We start from the raw sequence: 27,494 nt of genomic DNA, 5'->3' as shown, positions 1-27,494 counted from the left end.
CTGGTGTGGGCGTATGTTAGTCTCTATTGAGGAAGTGCGTTAGGAATGTTTAAACAAACATTTGCAATGCAATAGATCTCGCATTAGGAAATTTGAGCTATTGGTATTGTAAATGACAAATTGTTTATTTATGTGTTGGTTTTGAAAATAGCGAAATTAATAGCTTTGTCATTTACAATGCCAATAGTTATAACTTTTGCAAATATGACACCTATAGCATTTGTAATGCAATATGTGTTGTATTTACGTGACTTACATGTATTGATATTACAAATAACAATGGCTTTTAATTTTAGTTCTTGTAATTTATAATGGCAATAGCTTAAACTTTTGTAAATAACTTTTGTGAAGATTATGTTCAGTGTATTTTATTGTGACGAAAATCCGAGAAGTGAAATATTAACATCTTTTTGTGACATTTGTAATAAAGCTTGAAACATTGAGAGAACATATTTGAACTAGTTGTTGTTGAATGGTTGGACAGACTGATGCTGTGGTGGCGCTGAGTGATGTTGTGGTGGCGTTCAATGTTGCTGTGGTAGCGCATAGTGATGTTGTGGTGCCCCTTAGTGATGCTGTGGTGGTGCTGAGTGACGCTGTATGCCATGCTATGTTTTGTTTTCCTTTCCTATGATTTGATTTGTTATGCTATGCTATGCTGTGTTTTGCTATGCTATGCTATGTTTTGTTATGCTTTGCTTTGCTTTGTTATGCTATGCTATGTTTTGTGATGCTATGCTATGTTTTGTTATGTTTTGTTATGCTATGCTATGTTTTGTTATGCTATGCTATGTTCTGTTGTACTATGCTATGTTTTGTTATGCTATGCTTTGTTATGTTATGTTTTGCAATGCTATGCCAAGATTTGTTTTGTTATGCTATGCTATGTTTTGTTGTATTTGGTTATGCTATGTTTTGCTATGCTATGATATGTTTTGTTTTGTTTGCTATGCTTTGCTATTCTATGTTTTTTATGCTATGTTTTGTTGTGTTTTGTTATGCTATGCTGTTTTGTTATGTTATGCTATATTATGTTCTGCTAAGTTTTGTTGTGTTGTATTATGCTATGCTATGTTTCATTTTGACATGCTTTGTTATGTTATGCTATGCTTTGTTTTGCTATGCTTTGTTATGTTATATGTTTTGTTGTGTTTTGTTATGCTATGCTGTGTTTTGTTTTGCTATGCTGTTTTGTTATGCTATGCTATGTTTTGCTATCCTATGCTTTGTTTTGTTATGCTATGCTATGCTGTGTTTTGTTATGCTATGCTGTGTTTTGTTATGCTATACTATGTTTTGTTATGCTATGCTTTGTTTTGCTATGCTATGTTATACTATGTAGGGCTTGAAAAATCCCCAAAATGGTACTAGCCATGCAGGACTAGTGCATAGAAAAATCTCCTCGACCTAACTGCAACCTACTTGACCTTCGTCTCTGAAAGCGGAGCAAATGTGACAAGATAACAAGATTTAAATGCATCTGTATTGCTCATTAACTTTGTGAGCAATAAAAATGCCTTTAAATCTTGTTACATTTGCTCCGTTTTCACAGATAGAGGACAAAAGTTAGTTTGTCTTCTTACTTGCCAGAAACGGCGGGTAGGACCTAAAAACAGCTCGACCTTGTTAAATTTAGCTTGCCTATGCGAGCGGTCGAGTGGATTTTTCAAGCCCTTCTATGCTATGTTTTGTTGTGTTTTATTATGCTATGCTTTGTTTTGCTATGCTATGTTTTGTTATGCTAGGCTATGCTTTCTTATGCTATGTTTTGTTATTGCTTGCTTCATTATGCAATGTATGTTTTGTGATGCTATGCTGTTTTGTTGTGTTTTGTTATGCTATGCTATGTTTTGTTGTGCTATGCTATATTTTGTTGTGCTATGCCATGTTTTTGTGTTTTGTTATGCTATACTATGTTTTGCTATGTTTTGCTATGCTATGCTATGTTTTGTTTTGCTATGCTATGTTTTGTTATGCTATGCTATGTTTTGTTATGCTATGGTTTGTTCTGTTATGTTTTGTAGTGTTTTGTTATGCTATGTTATGTTTTGTTATACTATGCTATGTTTTGTTTTGCTATGCTTTTTTATGTTATGCTATGCTTTGTTTTGCTATGCTTTGCTATGTTATGATATGTTTTGTTCTGCTATGTGTTGTTGTCTTTTGTTATGCTATGCTATGTTTTGTTTTGCTATGCTATGTTTTGTTAGGCTATGCTTTGTTTTGCTATCCTATGCTGCGTTTTGTTATGCTATGCTGTGTTTTGTTATGGTTTGCTTTGGTATGCTATGCTATGTTTTGTGATGCTATGCTGTTTTGTTGTGTTTTGTTATGCTATGCTATGTTTTGTTATGTTATGCTATGTTTTGTTGTGCTATGCTATGTTTTGTTGTGCTATGCCATGTTTTTTGTGTTTTGTTATGCTATACTATGTTTTGTTATGCTATGCTATGTTTTGCTATGCTTTGCTATGTTATGATATGTTTTGTTCTGCTATGTGTTGTTGTCTTTTGTTATGCTATGCTATGTTTTGTTTTGCTATGCTATGTTTTGTTAGGCTATGCTTTGTTTTGCTATCCTATGCTGAGTTTTGTTATGCTATGCTGTGTTTTGTTATGGTTTGCTTTGGTATGCTATGCTATGTTTTGTGATGCTATGCTGTTTTGTTGTGTTTTGCTATGCTATGCTATGTTTTGTTACGTTATGCTATGTTTTGTTGTGCTATGCTATGTTTTGTTGTGCTATGCCATGTTTTTTGTGTTTTGTTATGCTATACTATGTTTTGTTATGCTATGCTATGTTTTGCTATGCTATGTTTTGTTTTGCTATGCTTTGTTGTGTTTTGTTATGCTATGCTATGTTTTGCTATGCTATACTATGTTTTGTTTTGCTATTCTATGTTTTGTTGTGTTTTGTTATGCTATGCTATGTTTTGTTTTGTTATGCTATGTTTTGTTATGCTATGCTTTGTTATACTATGCTATGTTTTCTTTTGCTGTGCCTTTTTATGTTATGCTATGCTTTGTTTTGCTATTCTTTGCTATGTTCTGCTATGTGTTGTTGTCTTTTGTTATGCTATGCTATGTTTTGTTTTGCTATGCTATGTTTTGTTAGGCTATGCTATGTTTTGCTATCCTATGCTGAGTTTTTTTATGCTATGCTGTGTTTTGTTATGCTATGTTTTGTTATGCTATACTATGTTTTGTTATGCTATGCTATGTTTTGCTATGCTATGTTATGCTATATTTTGTTGCGTTTTATTATGCTATGCTTTGTTTTGCTATGCTATGTTTTGTTGTGCAATGCTATCTTATGCTATGTTTTGTTATGGTTTGCTTTGCTTTGGTATGCTATGCTATGTTTCTTGATGCTATGCTGTTTTGTTGTGTTTTGTTATGCTATGCTATGCTATGTTTTGTTATGCTACGTTTGGTTGTGCTATGCTAGGTTTTGTTGTGCTATGCCATGTTTTTTGTGTTTTGTTATTCTATACTATGTTTTGTTATGCTATGCTATGTTTGCTATGTTTTGCTATGCTATGCTATGTTTTGTTTTGCTATGCTTTGTTGTGTTTTGTTATGCTATGTTTTGTTATACTATGCTATGTTTTGCTATGCTTTTTTATGTTATGCTATGCTTTGTTTTGCTATGTTATGATATGTTTTGTTCTGCTATGTGTTGTCTTTTGTTACGCTATGCTATGTTTTGTTTTGCTATGCTATGTTTTGTTAAGCTATGCTATGTTTTGCTATCCTATGCTTTGTTTTGTTATACTATGCTATGCTGAGTTTTGTTATGCTATGCTGTGTTTTGTTATGCTATGCTATGTTTTGTTATGCTATGCTATCTTTTGCTATGCTATGCTATGCTATGCTTTGCGATCTCTTGTTATGCTATATTTTGTTGTGTTTTATTATGCTATGCTTTGTTTTGCTATGCTATGTTTTGTTATGCTATCTTATGCTATGTTTTGTTATGGTTTGCTTTGCTTTGGTATGCTATGCTATGTTTTGTGATGCTATGCTGTTTTGTTGTGTTTTGTTATGCTATGCTATGTTTTGTTATGCTATGTTTTGTTGTGCTATGCTATGTTTTGTTGTGCTATGCTATGTTTTGTTGTGCTATGCTGTTTTTTGTGTTTTGTTATGCTATACTATGTTTTGTTATGCCATGATATGTTTTGTTATGCTATGCTATGTATCGATTTACTATGCTATGTTTTGCTATCCTGGTGTGTGTGTGGATGTGTGTGTGTGGTTGTGTGTGGGGGGTTGTGTATGTGTGCGGGGTTGTGTGTGTGGGGTTGTGTGGGGGGTGTGAGTGGGTAGTGTGTGAGTGGGTTTGTGTGTGTGAGTGGGGTTGTGTGTGTGTGTGTGTGTGTGGGGTTGTGTGTGTGGGGGGTTGTGTGTGTGGGGTTGTGTGTGTGTGGGGTTGTGTGTATGTGTTCGGGGTTGTGTGTGTGTGGGGGGTTGTGTGTGTGAGGTTGTGTGTGTGGGTGGGGTTGTGTGTGGGTGGGGTTGTGTGTGCGTGGGGTTGTGTGTGTGTGAGGGGGTTGTGTGTGTGAGGGTTTGTGGGGTTAGGTGAGGGGGCAGTGTGTGAGTGGGCAGTGTGTGATTGGGTAGTGTGTGAGGGGGCAGTGTGTGAGGGGGGAGTGTATGTGGTGGTTTGTGTGTGTGGGTGTGTGTGTGTTGGGGGGGTTTGGGTGTGAGTGTGGGGTTGTGTGCGTGGTTGTGCGGTTGAGTGTGGTTGTGTGTGGTTATGTGTGTGCTTGTGGTATGTGTGCTTGTGTGTGGGGGGTTGTGTGTGTGTTTGGGGTTGTATGTGGGTGGGGTTGTATGTGGGTGGGGTTGTATGTGGGTGGTGAAGGAGAGAGAAGTGCACTGTCAGACACGTAAGCCTTCACTTGCTTCTATCTGGAAGAGTCAGGATGTGGGGATGACAATATATGCTTCCTTATTGATACAATCAAGCTTAAGTCAGCAAGCAGTAAGTGTGGTCTGGTCTTCTGAGGCTCCTCCCGGGCTGCTAATATGGTACAAAACAGCATCCTGGTCAGCTGGATGGATGACCCGAGAAGCTTATCAACTGAAACTACCTAGTGTACGGAAAGCTAAAATAATCTCTACTCACAGAGTTTCAAAAGCTGAAGGAAAGGGATCCAACTGTGAGCCAGACTGTTCTCAAAAATTATTCAGCGCCTGGAAGCATGGGTTAAAGAGCAAACACGGTAGACACAGGAGCGCTGCCCTTTAAAGCCGAGCTCCTCCGCATACAAAGCCACTACAGTGCCGCAGCTACAGCTACAAGCGCTTAGTAAATACGCCAAAAATATCATAAAATAAACAGTTAAAAAAACAGTAAAAAGTAATATTTCGACGTGACACGGAAATGTAGAAATAAATACATACAACGCACACTTTAGAAATAAATAAATTAGTTTACCCATCAAACTTGATTTAGTTCCACCCTGTTGAAGAAAGTCGATCTCGTTAGTGCGCTATAGATCGTAACATAAAGCAAATGGTCTAGGATCAAAGTTCACACAGAACATAAAGGGGCGGGCTAGGAACATGATTACTATTGATTCTGATGTTGAAGACTACCATTGCGCCCCTTCTTGGTTTGAGCAATAGAAGGTAAGAAGGGATGGGGCTCGAGTCCGGCACTTTCGCTCTAGTTGCTATGCGTGTTTCCCTGACACAAAGAAAGAAGCCCATCCTCTGTTTATTGCCACAGCTGTTTCAGACCGTGGTGGGGGCGGGAGCAAAGGCAACATAAACCAATGGGTAGCGTTTGGAGCAGAGCTCCGAACACAAGCAGCAGGAAATGAAGAAAATTAGCCGCGGCAAAAGGAAACAAGCTGGCATGCTGCTGCTTTCGAAAATTAGATTTTCAATAAAGAAAAGGTTTGGCAAGCCGCGCTATAAGTATAAAGTGCGCCCGCCAAAATGCTACATGTCATTGAGCCACACATAACAAAATAAGCATACACAACTCAACATAGTGAAATAAAACACGGCGCCCGTCTACATAAAAACTACGAGTGTCGAGGCCCGTGGTATATATATAGAACAAGGCTACTGTAAACAAGCATGGTAGGCTTTCACTTTCGTCCAGAAAAAAAAACGAGAAAGGTGCAGAGAACGCCAAACAAAACATGGCTTCCACGCGAAATGGATGCAAAAAAAAAACAAGCTCTTGGCATTGCTGTGGCAGGGGGCGGGGGAGCGGGAGTGCATTCCTTTGAAGTCTGATGAAGGGGGTGGAGGAGCGGCTTGGGAGCGGATTCCTTTGAAGTCTGATGCCGAAGCTGAGACAAAGGGTGGTGTGCGAGCGGCTTTCTTTGAAGTCTGATGCCGAGGCATGGTGTGGGATGTGGCTGGCGATGATGTGCACGCGCCTGCCTCACGCGCCTGCCTCACGCGCCTGCCTCTCATGAACTAAACGCGATCCGCAGCTTGGTAGACTTTTTGACCCTCTTACTATATTCTCGCCTATTCAATCCCTAACGGGATACAATAGGCGAGACCTAAAAATGAGAGAAAACTCCTTGTGAAATATATTGCTCTCCCTGCTGTTTGCCTGGGCCCTAGAGGAAAAGAAAACAAGCATTGGCATAGCCAATAGGTCTCGCCTTTAGGACCTTATAAGTATTTAGTTATGCGTCACAATATTCTTGGTGCAACAACAACTGTTGCATGGCTAAACACTTATAAGGTCCCAAAGGCGAGACCTATTGGCTATGCCAATGCTTGTTTCACTGAGGCGCTGACCCTCTCACACTTTACTTGAGAGGGCAGCAGTGATTTTTAACGAAAAAACAGTTGCCTGCCTCACACAACCTATTACAAGAAAGACGTTTTGACATTTTATGTGCTTGGTCCAATTAAACTAATATAGGAAATTTGTTATGTGCAAAAACACAGTGTAATAATGCAAGTCAAGGTCAAAGGACAGTGAAGAAGACATTAAACCAGGGATTGAACAAACAATATGTTATCAGGGAAACCGCTCCCAAATCATAACTTCCCTGCTTGACAAAACGGTGTCACTGTCAAATAACTTTACTTCACTGTGCCTCGTTTTACTCTAGAGGGGGCACCGAGACAACATTGAGGACATTCAGTTTAGAATGTATTTGAATAAAAAAAACAAGTAGGAGTGACTGAACAGACAGCTGCTCCACATACACAATATAGGCTGTACATACAGTGAACAGGACACTGCCATTTCTTACTTCACTCATGCCAATGTTGTCAGTACAGAAATGAGCCCCTGGCTGTAATAAGCAGGGTTCAAAGGCCCCTCTTACCTCAGGGTCCCAGTGCACTGCACCTGCAACACCAATGGAGGCTACGCCCCTGAGCACTAGCTTGTATTTGGGGGGGGGGTTCGCCACAGGCATGTCTTTGGCCATTTAATTGCAACACAGAACAAGAACCGGCAAGGTTTTGTGTGACATTAAAGTAGAAATATTATTTACGCTTGATAACATATTAAGGGTAGACATATTGGCTTGGACAGTTGTTAGTTGTATGGTATTGGTGGTTTAATAAACAATATGGAAGGCATGTTGTGGACAACTACGAGAGCCATAAAAGTATTAAAAAAATACAAGATTCAGTTGAAGTAAAATGTGAAACTAAGGTGGTTTGCAAGCTTTGAATGTTAACTTGTAAAGCGCTCTGATACCAACTGGTCTAGCCAGCGCTATATAAAACTTCTAAAAGAAATAAATAAAAGTGTTTAACAAAATATTCAGTTTTTCATAAAAGCAGGTATATTTGCAGTGTAGAAAATCAAGACATGCTGTTTGAGAACATCGCTAAAACTGCTTTTTTTAATTTCCTCCTTCCAAAATAACCAGCAAGGTACATAGGACGAACAGCATGGTTTTCTAGCTAAATAGTTGCAGTGCATTATTTGGACACTACTGCTACAGGTTTCACACAAGTGCTTACGACGTTGAATGAACGGTACAAATGCCAAACAGGAGAGTCGCTCGCTCACTGGGGGAGGGGCGGGGGGTGAAAACCACAGGCCGAAGCACTGGCGTGAGTTCTTGTGTGCAGACAATCCAGCAGGGCATGTGGTAATTAAAGACAGCTGCACCTGCATGGATGACGTACCTGAAAGCAGCAGAGGGCAATAAAGACTACACTGTTGACTAGAACGCTGTCTCTGACAGCATCACATATGCAAGCCAATGCGCGGCATCGGTCGACGCATGGAACAGCGGCTTCATGGTGAGATCTACGGGGTACCTGAAAAGAAGATAGGTAGTATTGCGCATGAAGTCCACAAGGGGAGCGCATTAAAATTGCATGACGCGCTGTCCGCAAGCCAGTAATTGGCTTGATAAGAGGATACCAACACACAGGATGCCTAAATAAAGACCGCAACCCCAAAGGGGCGAGGGTTGGGAAGTAAGGTGTGGGGACAGCCACACTGGGAACGTATTAACAATAGCGCATAGGCTCCCGGGGCTCAAGGATTCACATATGGTGTCCTTGCAGTGTCGATGACCGGCCCTGGGGCGCCGTGGTGATAAACTTAAAGGCGCACAAGGGTGAAACGTGAAAGCAGGTGCCGTGACAAGACGTACCGGCCTGCACTCTCCACTCTGCACTCTCTATGCACTCTGCACTCTCTATGCACTCTCCACTCTCTATGCACTCTCCACTCTCTATGCACTCTCCACTCTCTATGCACTCTCCACTCCCTATGCACTCTCCACTCCCTATGCACTCTCCACTCCCTATGCACTCTCCACTCTCCACTCCCTATGCACTCTGCACTCCCTATGCACTCTGCACTCTCCACTCCCTATGCACTCTCCTCTCCCTATGCACTCTCCACTCCCTATGCACTCTCCACTCCCTATGCACTCTCCACTCTCCACTCCCTATGCACTCTTCACTCTCTATGCACTCTCCACTCTCTATGCACTCTCCACTCTCTATGCACTCTCCACTCTCTATGCACTCTCCACTCTCTATGCACTCTCCACTCTCTATGCACTCTCCACTCTCTATGCACTCTCCACTCCCTATGCACTCTCCACTCCCTATACACTCTCCACTCCCTATGCACTCTCCACTCCCTATGCACTCTCCACTCTGCACTCCCTATGCACTCTGCACTCTCCACTCCCTATGCACTCTCCACTCCCTATGCACTCTCCACTCCCTATGCACTCTCCACTCCCTATGCACTCTCCACTCCCTATGCACTCTCCACTCCCTATGCACTCTCCACTCTGCACTCCCTATGCACTCTCCACTCTCTATGCACTCTCCACTCTCTATGCACTCTCCACTCCCTATGCACTCTCCACTCTGCACTCCCTATGCACTCTCCACTCTCTATGCACTCTCCACTCTCTATGCACTCTCCACTCCCTATCCACTCTCCACTCCCTATCCACTCTCCACTCCCTATCCACTCTCCACTCCCTATCCACTCTCCACTCCCTATCCACTCTCCACTCCCTATCCACTCTTCACTCCCTATCCACTCTTCACTCCCTATCCACTCTTCACTCCCTATCCACTCTCCACTCCCTATCCACTCTCCACTCCCTATGCACTCTCCACTCCCTATGCACTCTCCACTCCCTATGCACTCTCCACCCCCTATGCACTCTCCACTCCCTATGCACTCTCCACTCCCTATGCACACTCCACTCCCTATGCACACTCCACTCCCTATGCACTCTCCACTCTCTATGCACTCTCCACTCTCCACTCCCTATGCACTCCCCACTCCCTATGCACTCTCCACTCCCTATCCACTCTCCACTCCCTATCCACTCTCCACTTCCTATCCACTCTCCACTCCCTATCCACTCTGCACTCTGCACTCCTTGTTTCACTCAAAAGAGGACTAGGTACACGAGCCTACAACGGGTTAATAATTAAAGGGGATCAAACAGGTTACGTCTGTTAACAGTATTCACCCGAAACACAAATTAACTCCATGTAGAATTACAGATGAATGGTGGGCACAAATTCTTTAATAAAATGCAAATGAAACACGGGGAAAACATATACGAATCAATTCAAATGTAAACTCAAATAATCTTAACCGAGCTGACCCGATTTTTTGCAGTGCATTACGTTACGGGAATCGAGGCTGAATGCAACTCACCTGGACTTCGGTCGGCAGCGGAATGGCCAAAACAAACCTCGACGAGCAGAAAAAATAAACCCCGCCCACGGCCGCGATGACGACATCGCAGAGGCGGAGAGGGAAAAAATCTCGGGAACGCCCCCGAATCTGGTCCGGCCTTGACGGACAGATCCGGCTCCCAATGGCAAGCCTCCATTTATGGAGCTAGCCAATGGGAGACAGAGGCGGGACTAAGCCCCACACTGTAGAAACATAAGATTTCTCCTGGGCGGACCTAGGAGCTCCGGCCCCAGGCGAAACCTAAAAATGGGGAGTACATTGCTTGCCTTGAGAGTGATTCTATCCCAGTTGTTTCATTGGAGGCTACATGATGATACTTGTCCCAGGATACAGCACTCCAACGTGGGTGTTTCTATCAAATGACACTGACTATAAAGGGGCTTTCCCAGAGTTCAATCCTGGTGCCAAGCTTATTTAAATAGTATCGTATCAGCCAAATTTTCAGGAAACAAACTGCTGTCCCACTCAAATAAGAGGTGATTGTAATTTTATGTTCTACTATGCGATTGATTTAGTATTTGTACACAACGTCAAGTTGGACTTCAGTGCCTGTTGTTCTCGTTATAAGTGGGTTATAATCTACCAACATAAACACAAACAAACCTCTCTCTGTCTTATCATAAGATCATCTACGATAATAATATATTGTGCACTTGCTATGATTTGTACTACAGCAGTGTGTGAAAAATATTTTATCATATTATGTATAACCATGGCAGTAAAACCAGGAGCTTTACGGCATTAAACGATTTATGTATTTATCTTGCAGTTTTATTTAGCGTGAACAAACCCGAACCAGACCATTTTACATGAGAATCATTTCATACTGCTTAAACAGTTCACACAGGCAAAGTTTCAAACTGGATCATATTAGAACAGACACAACTTTCACAGAGCAATGTTCATTAGAACAGTTAAAATAAAATCTTACAATTAACGTTTTATAGAGTAAAATATACCAATCAATTTCGTAGTAGCAGGAAATTTCTTATCCAGTGCCTTAATTTTGTGTGAGGTCCACACACAGGTCTACTGTATATCTGATAGACCACACAAGGGCAGGATAATTTTCATAACTTCGACTGCCAGCCTCCCTCAATTAATAAAATGCCAAATAACTCACCCCAGCTGTTATTTTTTAAATCTCGTGTGGCTGGTCCCTCACCCTCAGTTTCTGCTGTTAGACCCAAGTATAATTTTTAAGATTTACGTTTCTATGGCTCTCGTGTGCCCTTTTTATTTTTCCCACTGAACAACATAATTGTACCTTATACTTCATTTCATAAAGAGGGCGTTGCTTCACTATTTCTCAGTGAAACAGTTTTCTCTGTTTGAGCCTCTGCCTCTTTGTGATCTTTCTGCATGCCTTTCCAATCCTGGGTATGCCAGCTTGTTGCTTTTCTGTACGTCTTTCAAAAACAGATCTACGTGTCTTTACTATTTTTGTCACTTCGGAGTATGGCTACTTGTATATTCTGAAATTCACTTTGATGACTTATTTTGTCTTCATGAACTTAAAACTCATCTCAACTACTGGTTGCTCACAGGAACAGTCCACTTCAACCGTAAATGCCAGTATCCTGCTGGCTTTTCAAGTGACACTGTAGGTACTTTGTTAATGTATTTGAGAATACCAATAACTTCTTTGCTTCTGTAAGACAGATTGGTAAGACACTGGGCACCAAAAACACCAAAATGTAAGAAAAAGATAAAGTAATCAAATTTGAGAAACGTGCATCGTAGAATCATGTAACTTGTATGACAGAGTGTGGTAGGTTATGCTGCGTGTATTACTATATTGCATTTCTAAGATTTATAATCCTGGGACTTTCGTTGACTAGGAATCAAAATTCTCTGTGGACTATGTCTTTTGTTATGTGTCATAATATTTGGAGGTGAAGCATATTAGGATGTGAATGGCAAGACTAGACAAGACTAGGCTAATATATTGTACAGTAATGGATACTGGGTAGCTGGTTAATGACTCCCATCGTTCAAAGGCTTGTGGGAAATTAGATTTTATGTTTACTTGTCACCAGCTAACAGACTCTCTCAATGATAGTTTTAAATTGGCCCTTTTTTTAGATTTCCAGGTTTAAAGTGGGGTGATTTTGTCTGTTTGTTAACGCAGGAGTGTCTCTACTGTAATGGTTCTGGGATATACCTGTGCTTGGCTGCATATGAATTGCTCTCGTCTCATCACGCTTGACTATTTTTTCCCCTCTACTGCTTTTGATGCCTTTAGATAAGCAGAGGAACCATCAGTCTTACGTTACTGATTATATTACCTGCAGTTATCAACTATGGATATACCAAAATACAGGAGCTCAGCCTAAGATGTCCTCCCTTTATAGCTCCATATCACTTCTGTCTTTTGCTACTGGTCAACATTCAATGGCAATGCTATTCAGAAAACAACTTCTTCCTCGCTCCACAATCTGGTTTTAGACCAGCTAATTCTACTGGATCAGTCTTAGCTGCCATCTTTGACGATCTATACCAGACAATTGACAAAGGCACCCTTTATTAGGTCTCGGAACTGCGAACAGATTGCGATCTGTCGTTCCGAGACTCTATTGTAATCATTCTGGCTTTCGAGGAGTCAAGGGAGACAGACAAGCGAGGTGCACGCGCAACCTTGGAACTGGGATCAGGTCACGCGCTTCCTGTCTCCCATGGCTCCTTGGAAGCAGACTCACACGCACGCACACACATACATACAGACCCCCCCCTCCCCCTCGCCGCACATACACACACTCACCCACACACACTCACACACACACATACAGAACATCCCCCCCTCGCGCTCCATGGTGACGTTCGCCAAATGAGGGTGAGCACTGGACAGACTGTCTTGCACAAGGACGGGCAGGTGCACAGTCGTCAACAGGCCCCCAACAAGTCACCGAGCACCTAAGGAGGGGTACCCTCTTTCAACAGGACACACCGGCTTGCCCCAGTCGCGTGCCGTTCCTGCCTCTCAGATTGCGTGCTAGTGCTCGCACGCAGCCGCCGTTCACGGCTGCGCGCGCCCCCCGCAGCTGAAGCAGCAGGCCTAAGGTCGCCAGTACATAGGGAGAAGCGGGTTGCTTTGCTAATTGTGCCGGTGCTTTCTGGTGCTTAGCACCGGCACTTACCTATCAGGGCCGTGTCTACTGCATGTCACATTTATTCACATGCTATTTATTACCTCACTGACTGTTGCTGTTAGTGCGCCCTCTGTCGGCTCCCAGCCGCTACAGCATTGATGCCGCCCGAGACGATTACTAAGTACCGCTGGAGCGATGAAGAAATGCTCCCGCGGTGTCACTTAACCACCAGAATCAAACTGAGCTGAAAGAATGGGTGACTTAACTGCTGGCGAGCGGGAAAAGAAAGATGAACACTGACTCACTGCCTAATAGTATGGAGACCCGGGCAGTGGTTATGTGTGTCGTGGCTGTGACCTCGCATCCTCCTCTGGAAGGAAGTGAGGTCGGATATTCAAAAAGTTGCTGGACCCGACTCAAGTGAGTGGTGTGCTCTTCACGTCCTAGCATCCAGCAGCATTACCGGCAGCAGTAACGAAGCATTCTGGTGACAACCAACACGTCTGATTGCAAGTAGGTTCCATGCACACGTACACCACCACTGCCATGCACACACGCACACCACCACTGCCATGCACACACGCACACCACCACTGCCATGCACACACGCACACCACAACTGCCATGCACACACGGACACCACCACTGCCATGCACACACGGACACCACCACTGCCATGCACACACGCACACCACCACTGCCATGCACACACGCACACCACCACTGCCATGCACACACGCACACCACCACTGCCATGCACACACAGACACCACCAGCTGAGTGCAGAGTGCTGAGTAGTGAGTTTCCAGAGTGCAGAGTAGTGAGTGCAGAGTAGTGAGTGCAGAGTAGTGAGTAGTGAGTGCAGAGTAGTGAGTGCACAGTAGTGAGTAGTGAGTTTCCAGAGTGCAGAGTAGTGAGTGCAGAGTAGTGAGTGCAGAGTAGTGAGTGCAGAGTAGTGAGTAGTGAGTGCAGAGTAGTGAGTGCACAGTAGTGAGTAGTGAGTGCAGAGTAGTGAGTAGTGAGTGCAGAGTAGTGAGTGCAGAGTAGTGAGTAGTGAGCGCAGAGTAGTGAGTGCACTGTAGTGAGTGCAGAGTAGTGAGTAGTGAGTGCAGAGTAGTGAGTAGTGAGTGCAGAGTAGTGAGTGCAGAGTAGTGAGTGCAGAGTAGTGAGTGCAGAGTAGTGAGTAGTGAGTGCACAGTAGTGAGTAGTGAGTGCACAGTAGTGAGTGCAGAGTAGTGAGTAGTGAGTGCAGAGTAGTGAGTGCAGAGTAGTGAGTGCAGAGTAGTGAGTAGTGAGTGCAGAGTAGTGAGTAGTGAGTGCACAGTAGTGAGTGCAGAGTAGTGAGTAATGAGTGCACAGTAGTGAGTGCAGAGTAGTGAGTGCACAGTAGTGAGTATTGAGTGCAGAGTAGTGAGTGCAGAGTAGTGAGTGCAGAGTAGTGAGTGCAGAGTAGTGAGTTCAGAGTAGTGAGTGCAGAGTAGTGAGTAGTGAGTGCACAGTAGTGAGTAGTGAGTGCAGAGTAGTGAGTGCAGAGTAGTGAGTAGTGAGTGCACAGTAGTGAGTGCAGAGTAGTGAGTAGTGAGTGCAGAGTAGTGAGTGCACAGTAGTGAGTGCAGAGTAGTGAGTGCAGAGTAGTGAGTGCAGAGTAGTGAGTGCAGAGTAGTGAGTAGTGAGTGCAGAGTAGTGAGTGCAGAGTAGTGAGTACAGAGTAGTGAGTACAGAGTAGTGAGTACAGAGTAGTGAGTACAGAGTAGTGAGTGCAGAGTAGTGAGTGCAGAGTAGTGAGTACAGAGTAGTGAGTACAGAGTAGTGAGTGCAGAGTAGTGAGTGCAGAGTAGTGAGTGCAGAGTAGTGAGTGGTGAGTGCAGTGTGCTGAGTAGTGAGTGCTGAGTAGTGAGTGCAGAGTAGTGAGTGCAGAGTAGTGAGTGCAGAGTAGTGAGTGCAGAGTAGTGAGTGCAGAGTAGTGAGTCCAGAGTAGTGAGTGCAGAGTAGTGAGTGCAGAGTAGTGAGTGCAGAGTAGTGAGTAGTGAGTAGTGAGTCCAGAGTAGTGAGTCCAGAGTAGTGAGTGCAGAGTAGTGAGTGCAGAGTAGTGAGTGCACAGTAGTGAGTGCACAGTAGTGAGTGCACAGTAGTGAGTAGTGAGTGCAGACTAGTGAGTAGTGAGTGCAGACTAGTGAGTAGTGAGTGCAGACTAGTGAGTAGTGAGTGCAGACTAGTGAGTAGTGAGTGCAGAGTAGTGAGTGCACAGTAGTGAGTAGTGAGTTTCCAGAGTGCAGAGTAGTGAGTGCAGAGTAGTGAGTGCAGAGCAGTGAGTAGTGAGTGCAGAGTAGTGAGTGCAGAGTAGTGAGTGCAGAGTAGTGAGTGCAGAGTAGTGAGTAGTGAGTCCAGAGTAGTGAGTGCAGAGTAGTGAGTAGTGAGTGCAGAGTAGTGAGTAGTGAGTGCAGAGTAGTGAGTGGTGAGTGCAGAGTAGTGAGTGCAGAGTAGTGAGTGGTGAGTGCAGAGTAGTGAGTGCAGAGTAGTGAGTAGTGAGTGCAGAGTAGTGAGTGCAGAGTAGTGAGTGCAGAGTAGTGAGTGCAGAGTAGTGAGTGCAGAGTAGTGAGTAGTGAGTCCAGAGTAGTGAGTGCAGAGTAGTGAGTGCAGAGTAGTGAGTGCAGAGTATTGAGTGCAGAGTAGTGAGTACAGAGTAGTGAGTGCAGAGTAGTGAGTAGTGAGTGCAGAGTAGTGAGTAGTGAGTCCAGAGTAGTGAGTGCAGAGTAGTGAGTAGTGAGTGCAGAGTAGTGAGTGCAGAGTAGTGAGTAGTGAGTGCAGAGTAGTGAGTAGTGAGTGCAGAGTAGTGAGTGCAGAGTAGTGAGTGCAGAGTAGTGAGTGCAGAGTAGTGAGTGCAGAGTAGTGAGTCCAGAGTAGTGAGTGCAGAGTAGTGAGTGCAGAGTAGTGAGTGCAGAGTAGTGAGTGCAGAGTAGTGAGTGCAGAGTAGTGAATGCAGAGTAGTGAGTAGTGAGTGCAGAGTAGTGAGTAGTGAGTGCAGAGTAGTGAGTAGTGAGTGCAGAGTAGTGAGTGCAGAGTAGTGAGTAGTGAGTCCAGAGTAGTGAGTGCAGAGTAGTGAGTAGTGAGTGCAGAGTAGTGAGTGCAGAGTAGTGAGTGCACAGTAGTGAGTGCACAGTAGTGAGTGCACAGTAGTGAGTGCAGACTAGTGAGTGCAGAGTAGTGAGTGCAGACTAGTGAGTGCAGAGTAGTGAGTGCACAGTAGTGAGTAGTGAGTGCAGAGTAGTGAGTGCAGAGTAGTGAGTGCAGAGTAGTGAGTGCAGAGTGCAGAGTAGTGAGTGCAGAGTGCAGAGTAGTGAGTGCAGAGTGCAGAGTAGTGAGTGCAGAGTAGTGAGTAGTGAGTGCAGAGTAGTGAGTGGTGAGTGCAGAGTAGTGAGTGCAGAGTAGTGAGTGCAGAGTAGTGAGTGCAGAGTACAGAGTAGTGAGTAGTGAGTGCAGAGTAGTGAGTGGTGAGTGCAGAGTAGTGAGTGCAGAGTAGTGAGTAGTGAGTGCAGAGTAGTGAGTAGTGAGTGCAGAGTAGTGAGTAGTGAGTGCAGAGTAGTGAGTAGTGAGTGCAGAGTAGTGAGTGCAGAGTAGTGAGTGCAGAGTAGTGAGTGCAGAGTAGTGAGTTGTGAGTGCAGAGTAGTGAGTGCAGAGTAGTGAGTGCAGAGTAGTGAGTAGTGAGTGCAGAGTAGTGAGTGCAGAGTAGTGAGTGCAGAGTAGTGAGTGCAGAGTAGTGAGTGCAGAGTAGTGAGTGCAGAGTAGTGAGTGCAGAGTAGTGAGTAGTGAGTGCAGAGTAGTGAGTCCTGAGTCCAGAGTAGTGAGTCCTGAGTCCAGAGTAATGAGTGCAGAGTAGTGAGTGCAGAGTAGTGAGTGCACAGTAGTGAGTAGTGAGTGCAGACTAGTGAGTGCAGAGTAGTGAGTGCAGAGTAGTGAGTGCAGAGTAGTGAGTAGTGAGTGCAGTGAGTAGTGAGTGCACAGTAGTGAGTAGTGAGTGCACAGTAGTGAGTGCACAGTAGTGAGTAGTGAGTGCACAGTAGTGAGTGCACAGTAGTGAGTATAGAGTAGTGAGTAGTGAGTGCAGAGTAGTGAGTAGTGAGTAGTGAGTGCAGAGTAGTGAGTAGTGAGTGCAGAGTAGTGAGTAGTGAGTGCAGAGTAGTGAGTAGTGAGTGCAGAGTAGTGAGTGCAGAGCAGTGAGTGCAGCGCAGTGAGTGCAGAGCAGTGAGTGCGCAGGGTGAACAATTCCAATCCATACCACATAATTCCATTACACACCACATGCATACACTCCATAACACATGGCTAAAAGACATTGCCATTTACAATGCCATTAGCTCTAACTCAAATAAATCCGAGACCTATTGCATTTCCAATGCTTGTTTAATCTATATGTGAGATTCACATTTTATGGCTAAGAAGATGATATACATTAATGAGATGAAGAGACTGACCAGATACGGATGACTTCAGAGTAGTGAGTGCAGAGTAGTGAGTGCAGAGTAGTGAGTGCAGAGTAGTGAGTAGTGAGTCCAGAGTAGTGAGTCCAGAGTAGTGAGTGCAGAGTAGTGAGTAGTGAGTGCAGAGTAGTGAGTGCAGAGTAGTGAGTAGTGAGTGCAGAGTAGTGAGTGCAGAGTAGTGAGTGCAGAGTAGTGAGTGCAGAGTAGTGAGTGCAGAGTAGTGAGTGCAGAGTAGTGAGTAGTGAGTGCAGAGTAGTGAGTGCAGAGTAGTGAGTAGTGAGTGCAGAGTAGTGAGTGCAGAGTAGTGAGTGCAGAGTAGTGAGTAGTGAGTGCAGAGTAGTGAGTGCAGAGTAGTGAGTGCAGAGTAGTGAATGCAGAGTAGTGAGTGCAGAGTAGTGAGTGCAGAGTAGTGAGTAGTGAGTGCAGAGTAGTGAGTAGTGAGTGCAGAGTAGTGAGTAGTGAGTGCAGAGTAGTGAGTGCAGAGTAGTGAGTGCAGAGTACTGAGTGCAGAGTAGTGAGTGCAGAGTAGTGAGTGCAGAGTAGTGAGTAGTGAGTCCAGAGTAGTGAGTGCAGAGTAGTGAGCGCAGAGTAGTGAGTAGTGAGTGCAGAGTAGTGAGTGCACAGTAGTGAGTGCACAGTAGTGAGTGCACAGTAGTGAGTAGTGAGTGCAGACTAGTGAGTGCAGAGTAGTGAGTGCACAGTAGTGAGTAGTGAGTGCAGAGTAGTGAGTGCAGAGTAGTGAGTAGTGAGTGCAGAGTAGTGAGTGCAGAGTAGTGAGTGCAGAGTAGTGAATGCAGAGTAGTGAGTGCAGAGTAGTGAGTGCAGAGTAGTGAGTAGTGAGTGCAGAGTAGTGAGTAGTGAGTGCAGAGTAGTGAGTAGTGAGTGCAGAGTAGTGAGTGCAGAGTAGTGAGTGCAGAGTACTGAGTGCAGAGTAGTGAGTGCACAGTAGTGAGTGCACAGTAGTGAGTAGTGAGTGCAGACTAGTGAGTGCAGAGTAGTGAGTGCACAGTAGTGAGTAGTGAGTGCAGAGTAGTGAGTGCAGAGTAGTGAGTGCAGAGTGCAGAGTAGTGATTGCAGAGTAGTGAGTAGTGAGTGCAGAGTAGTGAGTGGTGAGTGTAGAGTAGTGAGTGCAGAGTAGTGAGTAGTGAGTGCAGAGTAGTGAGTGCAGAGTAGTGAGTGCAGAGTAGTGAGTTGTGAGTACAGAGTAGAGAGTAGTGAGTGCAGAGTAGTGAGTGGTGAGAGCAGAGTAGTGAGTGCAGAGTAGTGAGTAGTGAGTGCAGAGTAGTGAGTAGTGAGTGCAGAGTAGTGAGTGCAGAGTAGTGAGTGCAGAGTAGTGAGTGCAGAGTAGTGAGTGCAGAGTAGTGAGTTGTGAGTGCAGAGTAGTGAGTGCAGAGTAGTGAATGCAGAGTAGTGAGTAGTGAGTGCAGAGTAGTGAGTGCAGAGTAGTGAGTGCAGAGTAGTGAGTGCAGAGTAGTGAGTAGTGAGTGCAGAGTAGTGAGTACAGAGTAGTGAGTCCTGAGTCCAGAGTAGTGAGTCCTGAGTCCAGAGTAGTGAGTGCAGAGTAGTGAGTAGTGAGTGCAGAGTAGTGAGTGCACAGTAGTGAGTAGTGAGTGCAGACTAGTGAGTGCAGAGTAGTGAGTGCAGAGTAGTGAATGCAGAGTAGTGAATGCAGAGTAGTGAGTGCAGAGTAGTGAGTGCAGAGTAGTGAGTAGTGAGTGCAGAGTAGTGAGTAGTGAGTGCAGAGTAGTGAGTAGTGAGTGCAGAGTAGTGAGTGCAGAGTAGTGAGTGCAGAGTAGTGAGTGCAGAGTAGTGAGTGCAGAGTAGTGAGTGCAGAGTAGTGAGTAGTGAGTCCAGAGTAGTGAGTGCAGAGTAGTGAGTGCAGAGTAGTGAGTAGTGAGTGCAGAGTAGTGAGTGCACAGTAGTGAGTGCACAGTAGTGAGTGCACATTAGTGAGTAGTGAGTGCAGACTAGTGAGTGCAGAGTAGTGAGTGCACAGTAGTGAGTAGTGAGTGCAGAGTAGTGAGTGCAGAGTAGTGAGTGCAGAGTGGTGAGTGCAGAGTAGTGAGTGCAGAGTAGTGAGTGCAGAGTGCAGAGTAGTGAGTGCAGAGTGCAGAGTAGTGAGTGCAGAGTAGTGAGTAGTGAGTGCAGAGTAGTGAGTGGTGAGTGTAGAGTAGTGAGTGCAGAGTAGTGAGTGCAGAGTAGTGAGTGCAGAGTAGTGAGTGCAGAGTAGTGAGTTGTGAGTACAGAGTAGTGAGTAGTGAGTGCAGAGTAGTGAGTGGTGAGAGCAGAGTAGTGAGTGCAGAGTAGTGAGTAGTGAGTGCAGAGTAGTGAGTAGTGAGTGCAGAGTAGTGAGTAGTGAGTGCAGAGTAGTGAGTGCAGAGTAGTGAGTGCAGAGTAGTGAGTGCAGAGTAGTGAGTGCAGAGTAGTGAGTTGTGAGTGCAGAGTAGTGAGTGCAGAGTAGTGAGTAGTGAGTGCAGAGTAGTGAGTGCAGAGTAGTGAGTGCAGAGTAGTGAGTGCAGAGTAGTGAGTGCAGAGTAGTGAGTACAGAGTAGTGAGTCCTGAGTCCAGAGTAGTGAGTGCAGAGTAGTGAGTAGTGAGTGCAGAGTAGTGAGTGCACAGTAGTGAGTAGTGAGTGCAGAGTAGTGAGTGCAGAGTAGTGAGTAGTGAGTGCAGTGAGTAGTGAGTGCACAGTAGTGAGTAGTGAGTGCACAGTAGTGAGTAGTGAGTGCACAGTAGTGAGTGCACAGTAGTGAGTAGTGAGTGCACAGTAGTGAGTAGTGAGTGCACAGTAGTGAGTGCACAGTAGTGAGTATAGAGTAGTGAGTAGTGAGTGCAGAGTAGTGAGTAGTGAGTAGTGAGTGCAGAGTAGTGAGTAGTGAGTGCAGAGTAGTGAGTAGTGAGTAGTGAGTGCAGAGTAGTGAGTGCAGAGTAGTGAGTGCAGAGCAGAGAGTGCAGAGCAGTGAGTGCGCAGGGTGAACAATTCCAATCCATACCACATAATTCCATTACACACCACATGCATACACTCCATAACACATGGCTAAAAGACATTGCCATTTACAATGCCATTAGCTCTATCTCAAATAAATCCGAGACCTATTGCATTTCCAATGCTTGTTTAATCTATATGTGAGATTCACATTTTATGGCTAAGAAGATGATATACATTAATGAGATGAAGAGACTGACCAGATACGGATGACTTTTCAAAAATGTTTACATTGCAATGTCTGAGTGGATAAAGCAGCGCAAACGTCAACTTGATTGTGACAAAACAGAGATGATAGCAGTAAGTATTATTTGAAACATTTGGGCTGATAGCTATTGGACTGACAACACAGGGCAAACGTCCATTACACTGGAAACAGTGAGAAACATGGAAGTGATTTCTGACTCCAAGCTAACTCGAGCTCCCCAGACCATAACATTTAAGGCGGCTATTTCCGGGCACTAAAATCTTAAGTAAAATCTTTCCTATTTTGCCATCTAAGTGCAGAAAAACGGTATATGAAACTACCATCATGTTCTGCATAGATTATAGTACAAAACTGGTGTTAAAAAACACTAGTAACTTCTGACGTGGGGCAATGTATAAGCTCTGTGTTAACCTCTTTACCTGGTACTGAGTAACTGGAGTCATGGGTTGGGTATTAGCTGATTTTTCCTATTCCCAACTGTTCCTTGAGTAACGTACTACGTTTATGAAATACAGCTCTATCTCTCCGAATAAGCTCCATAATGAAATGTCAACAACATTTTAATCAAGAATTTTTGCTTAGCTAAATGGAGCTTAACGTAAACAAGGCGCCATTGATACATAGAAGATGTTCGAGGTGGCATGGCTTACAAAATTGTATAGTACTCCACCTGAATATTTAAGAACACCAAGCTATAGTACATGTTGATGTTTACTTAGGTATTGACATAAAAAGATTATAAAGTGCCTACTTCGTAAGATAATTACAAGAATCATATTTATAAACTACATCATCGCTCACTTACCTGTGAGTGCAGCTAAGACGTTGAAGATCAAAGTTAGGAACGGAATGAGTTTAAATTTATACCATTAGTACTACAATAAAAATCACTGCAGGCAACAATTTATTAGCTTAAATAGTACAAACTCAATGCCATTAGTAGATCACAAAGAGCTACTTAGAGGTCCTTGAAGAAAGAAACATTTACTACCCAGATAACAAAACATTTTGATAAGTAAATGTACCAACACGTACCAAGTGATATTAACGCTTTGTGAATTTCCATCATCACGTTCCTATAAAGGTCCTTCTGCCATTTATGTAAAGGTTTCCACTCCTCTTCAGAGAAATAGGCAGAAGCATCAGGGAAAACAGCATGCACCTAAAAGAGAATGTGTTACATAATTTACTCATCAAATCCATTAAGGGAAATCAGATATAATGGAAATCAAAACATTTTAAATAAATGTTTGACTAGCATTTCACCTGCTAAATAAATCCAGAAGTATTAAAGTATGATTCACAGGCAGCCTGCTACAAGCATTTGCACATTGGAAATGGAATGTTAGGCCACACACAAATGATACGTCTTTGCTTCACAGAGACGAGTAATGATTTGGACTGATAGGGAAAAAACATAAAAATGCAAAGGCAGAATCACTGGACAACACACAGTTGAAACATCCTGTGTTTGCACGGTCAAAAAGTGCAAGTTGAACTGTTAGATGTGTAATTGTTAACGCTTGGAAAAAAAGATCAGCAATTCTATTTCTAAAACAAAAATCACTGTTGCCTAACAGTGGAGGCAGACCTAGTGTTACTTGGGACACAAGAGAAAGAAGCGGAAGTTGTGTGCAGAACACCACTACTGGTGTACTGCATCATCCACAGTAGGGTGGATGTAATGGAATGGCAACAACATTAGTACTTAAATGTGTTGGCGGAAAAACGTGTGGGGGGGGGGGGGGTTTGGGGGTGGTGAGGGAGATAAAATTCTTAGAGCAGACCTACTAAATGTGGACCCCCTCAACTCACTCCCCGTATTAAGGTTTTTATTACGGGATGGCCTGGTGGGAAGTATTTTTGATACTGGCTCAGCAGCTGGAACCATGTACACAAGTTGCTGGTTTCCAGGACCTTGCCTTGGCACCATGTCCCTTCCAGTATACAAGATACCACAGACACCCACTTAATATATAGGAACCTAGCAAGTTGCAACTATAAATACCTATGTACTCTATATTCTCCTGAAGATTCATGGCTTTAGCACAAACTTAAATAATGGTCTTGGAATAAACCAGTTTTGTCAGAGGCACACTGAAAACTGGGGGCACTACACGTTATGAGGTAGAGAGTAGGGAGTAGCACTAGATTAGTCAACTCGGTCACTGTCATCTGTAGGTGTTTCGTCTACAGCCATGCACTATTATCCACCTGATACTATGTTCAAACTCAACTTTTGTGGTAAGAACTATTTGTATATCACTTGCGTCAAAGTGCCATGCATTATTCTCCGAAGCTTTCTAAGGTGGTAAAACAACTTTTCAGCTCTCTGGAATGGTAAACAACACAAAAAATGGCAGGGTGGTAACTATGCATTTGAAAGAAATATGTGATAAAACAGGAGAAGTGTTATATGAAAACTCAGCCACCAACAATAGCTTTACCTTGGTCAGTATTGTGGATGCCAGCTACATTTCCTGTATTGTTCCAAGTTCTAATTTGATATATCAGTTTCTTCACAAGCCTAAGAATGGTAACTGAACAACAAACAAGACTATACACCAGTATGTTTGGAAAGTCGGCCCCAGTAACCCGAAATGCAGTGTATTCTATGGATTGTGATTGATAGCAAAGGAACCCACAGGGTCAAACTATATTGTACAGAGTGACTATCCAGGGCCCTGCCTGTAAACCCTAGTTAAGAATAATAGGCCTCCACTTAGGTCCACCCGGATTGTTAATTATTCCTTGTCTTATTGTAAATCAAACACAAAATCTATTGATCTGATATTCCTTAATGGTAGTGAAGATTGTGGCTGAAACATTTTCAGAATAAGTGTCTTTCAGTTTTTGCTTTGCAACATTTGACTCAAGAAGCCGAGGGTAAGTACAAGGCTTTGCTGTGATAAAGCAGCTGCTTGGTTACGAGTCTTATGAGTTGACTATGTGCTCAGGTGAAAAAATCCACTAAAGAAACATCAGACTATACAGTATGTCAGTAGTCACAAAGTGGCCACTGCATGGAAACACACGAGGATATATTTGTTTTCATGGCATTAACCTTTGTGAAATGCAAGGAAAGAAAACAAGAAAAAAACATCTTTACACCCCTCAGTGCAGCCAATAGGAATGACCCAAAATGACTGAGCTGGTTAGATCTGAGGAGGTTATGTTGACCTTTGGCAACAAAAAAAACCACTCTAGATCCATAAGCTACCTGAATGCCAAACTGGCAGATGGGACAGTGAGTATAGAAACTTTGGTGAGGGTGGCTGAACAAAAAATGGAGGGCCTCACTGGAAGTGTGCACACTGTCGAGGTGGACCTGGAGCAGGTACTGTCCATAATTCTGATGCTGGAGAACGACATGGGTAACTTGCGCCATGGATTCCATCTTGAATTTGGATTCCATCTTGAATTTGGATGGGAGCATAGAAGTCTTGAAGGATGTGCTCCTCAAAACCCTGGCTTCTTTATCATTAGGTGCAGCATCATCAGCCAAGGACCTGTAGAAAGCACTAAATGTATTCATGGGGAACTCAATGTGATTCTGCAAGGCAGCTGATGATCAAGACTCAGGCTCTCCCGGAGGGTCCCATGATATAACAAGGAGCTGAAGGGCACCCCAAGCGGAACAGAGATGCTTGTTCCATCAAAGCCTGTAGATGTGACGGGACAGGGCCAAATAGTTCATCCCTACCTTTTATTTGTAAACCTTTTATTAAGTTTTTGAGTTAAGACAGAGTATACAGAAACATAATCATTAGCGATTATTAAACCATTAGTTACATTGTGTTACCTGCGTGTAGTGTGATTAGGTAGTCTGAGTGTTTGGATGTGACATGACTTCGAGCGTGCCTTGGAGCGCTAGTATTGTGATTGGTTCGTGAGCCTCGCTGGTGCATCTCTGCTGCTGGTTTGGATTGTCTTCGAATGTTATATTCAACTAAGTAACTAAGGATGTAACTTGGGAGGTCGAACTGGGGATGGGTTTTAGGGCTTGTGACTGCTCGTTGTTTTCCGCGACTTGGTTTCTACCAGGTCTTGCTTTCTTACCATGGCGATTGCAGGTGTTGTGAAAGGGGAGGGGGGGGGGGGGGGTGAGCGAGCTCCCCGCAGGCAGTTGTGTGCGTGGTTTGAGGTGTTGTGGGGCATGACGTCATCGGGGTGGCTGCCGGGGATTCCGTAGGTGTCGTGTGTGCCTGTTTAAAGCTGTGGAGGTGCGTTGCCCATTCCATGGATATAGGGTGGCTACGTACTCCTTGTGCCTCCTCTAACCCTATCGCCTTTTCTTCTGTCACGCCCCATTTGATGACCACCCCCTTCCATGCTTCTATCGGAGGACCTGTGGGTGAGTGCCAATGTAATGTGATGCCTCGTTTTTCTAGGAGTAGGGTTAACACTACAAATTTAATTTCTATCTTTTTCTTTTCCTGCGGTTTGAATACGCCTAGAGCGCAAGCCTCCCATGTGTCTAGAACTGCCAAGGCGGTGGTTGTTTGTATCATGGTGTTTATTGTTGACCAGTATGTTTGCAACGCGGGCATGACCACAGCATATGCACAAACGTGGCGCTGGGCAAGTGGCATTGTGGACATTCAAATTACGTTTCAGGATAAAATAGCTTGAGCCGCACCGGTGTGAGATACGCCTGGTGTATGTTGAGCTGGATATTTTTGAAACGTTGGTTTCGCTATACTTTCTTTTGGTGCACTGGGGCTTTGAGCTATTCTTTGTCGTGTAATACGCAACCAAATTCCTCCTCCCATTTTGATCGGAGCCACGTCAGCGATGTGGCTGTGAGTGCTATGATGGATCTGTAGATCCATGTGATGAGCCGGCACCCTGTGCCCATGTTTAGGATTGCGTGCATTGCGGTGTGTCTTTGGCTCTCCGTCCGCCAGGTCCCAGGTTTTCCTGCTGTGAGAGATGAGTTGCCTGTGGAGGAGGAACTGACCGACGGGGAGCCAGCTCCCCTCCGTCAGACTCTCAAAGGAGGCCAGTTGTCCCTCCGTGAACAGAGGTTCCACCTCTGAGTGCGTATTCAGTCCAGACATGCATGACTTTGGACGTTTAATGGTCGCGCCCCTTGGGCAGACCCGCCACGAGCAGTAGCGGTGCATTTTGGGATAGGCGATGAAGTCTTAGCATGCAGGACCTTGCTACCGTCACATGGATGGGATGGGTTGGGTTTGGTCTGGTCCTTAGAAGAATTTGGTGCATCGCAGGGATCGTCAGGGGCCCTGACTGTGTATCCGTCTCCTCCAGATGTCGCCCGACTGTCCAACTTGACAGCCATTGCAGCTGTGCTGCGAAAAAGTAGGCTTCAAAGGATGGGGCGCCTAGTCCACCCTGGTTCCTTGCAATGTCGCTAGTGCTACACTTCGGCATCCCTTTCCCCAGATCAGCGATACGAGTAGGGAGTTTAGCTCTCGAAGAAGGCCTGTGGAGAAATTACGGGACATTTGCGAAGTAGTATAGGAGGCGGGAAACCACAACCATCTTTGATAAGGCTACCTTTCCTATGGGGTCAGTGGTAGCGTACACCAGAAGACCACCTGGGTTTTAATGCCTCTTAGGACTCTGTAGTGGTTGCCTTCGAGGAGATCCTTCGGGGTATGGTAGAGCCTGATTCCCAGATATCTCAGGGAGTCTCCGTTCTGTTCCATGCCAGCCTGGCTGCCCCAGCATGTATTTCCCGTAGGGGAGCCACCGGATGTATAGGGTATATGGCAGACTTACCCCAGTTTACCCTCAGTCCCGCTGCCCTCCCAAAGTCTTCCAACATGGCCCAGAGTGCAGAGAGATCCATGGTGATGTCCCTGATGTACATTAGGCAGTCATCCGCATATAATGACACACTGAGGGTGCAGCCCTCTAATGGAATGCCCCAGTGTTCACCTCCCTCCCTAAGCCTGATTGCCAGGGGCTCCGTTGCGAGAGCAAATATTAGGGGGGATAATGGGCACCCCAGGCTCGTCCCAGGGTGAGAAATGTCGGCAGATGTGGACCCGAGTCGCAAGGCCAGTGTACAGTAGTTTGATGTGTGCCATAAGATTGGGATCGACCCCTACCCGCCGAGCTTTCGCGAACAGGTATTGCCATGCCAAGGTGTTGAAGGCCTTCTTGAGGTCCAGTATGAGGCATACGGCACGTGGGAATCGGCCCGGACCCCGTCCTAGAAGAGCCTGCAGATGTTTTGTGAGGTGTTTCTCCTGGTACGAATCAGAACTGGTCGGGGTGTACAAGGTTGGGAAGTACCCCCGTGAGCCTGTCTGCTAGGATCTTGCCTAATATTTTGCAGTTCGCTGTAAGCAGGGTGATAGGCCTGTATGACGACCTGATTAGGGGGGTCTCGGTCTGGTTTAGGGAATGTCACCAGTGTGGACTCGCTCATGGACTTTGGGAGTGCTCCAACCTCCAAGGCTGCTTTGAAGACTAAGTCTAGTTTCAGACATAGTTGCGAAGATAATGCGCTGTAGTATTCTATTGGGAAGCCGTCGTGGCCAGGGGCTTTGTTTGTGGCTAGGTGGTGA

At 44.6% G+C, this 27,494-nt stretch overlaps 1 protein-coding gene across 2 annotated transcripts in view; it reads right to left on the bottom strand.

Annotated features, from left to right (window-relative positions):
- The window catches only part of LOC147690330 (uncharacterized), a 129,000-nt gene that overhangs the window by 68,252 nt on the left and 33,254 nt on the right, over nucleotides 1–27,494 (bottom strand). For both annotated transcript variants that reach the window (XM_086937967.1, XM_086937968.1), the window contains exon 2: nucleotides 21,991–22,117. In XM_086937967.1, coding sequence (XP_086794093.1) covers nucleotides 21,991–22,117 — 127 coding nt within the window. The remainder of the gene's footprint in view (nucleotides 1–21,990; nucleotides 22,118–27,494) is intronic.

The sequence above is a fragment of the Lissotriton vulgaris genome, chromosome 9, assembly GCF_964263255.1.
Source record: "Lissotriton vulgaris chromosome 9, aLisVul1.2, whole genome shotgun sequence".
Classification (NCBI taxonomy): Eukaryota; Metazoa; Chordata; class Amphibia; order Caudata; family Salamandridae; genus Lissotriton; species Lissotriton vulgaris.
This window is presented reverse-complemented; position numbering and strand designations above follow the sequence as displayed.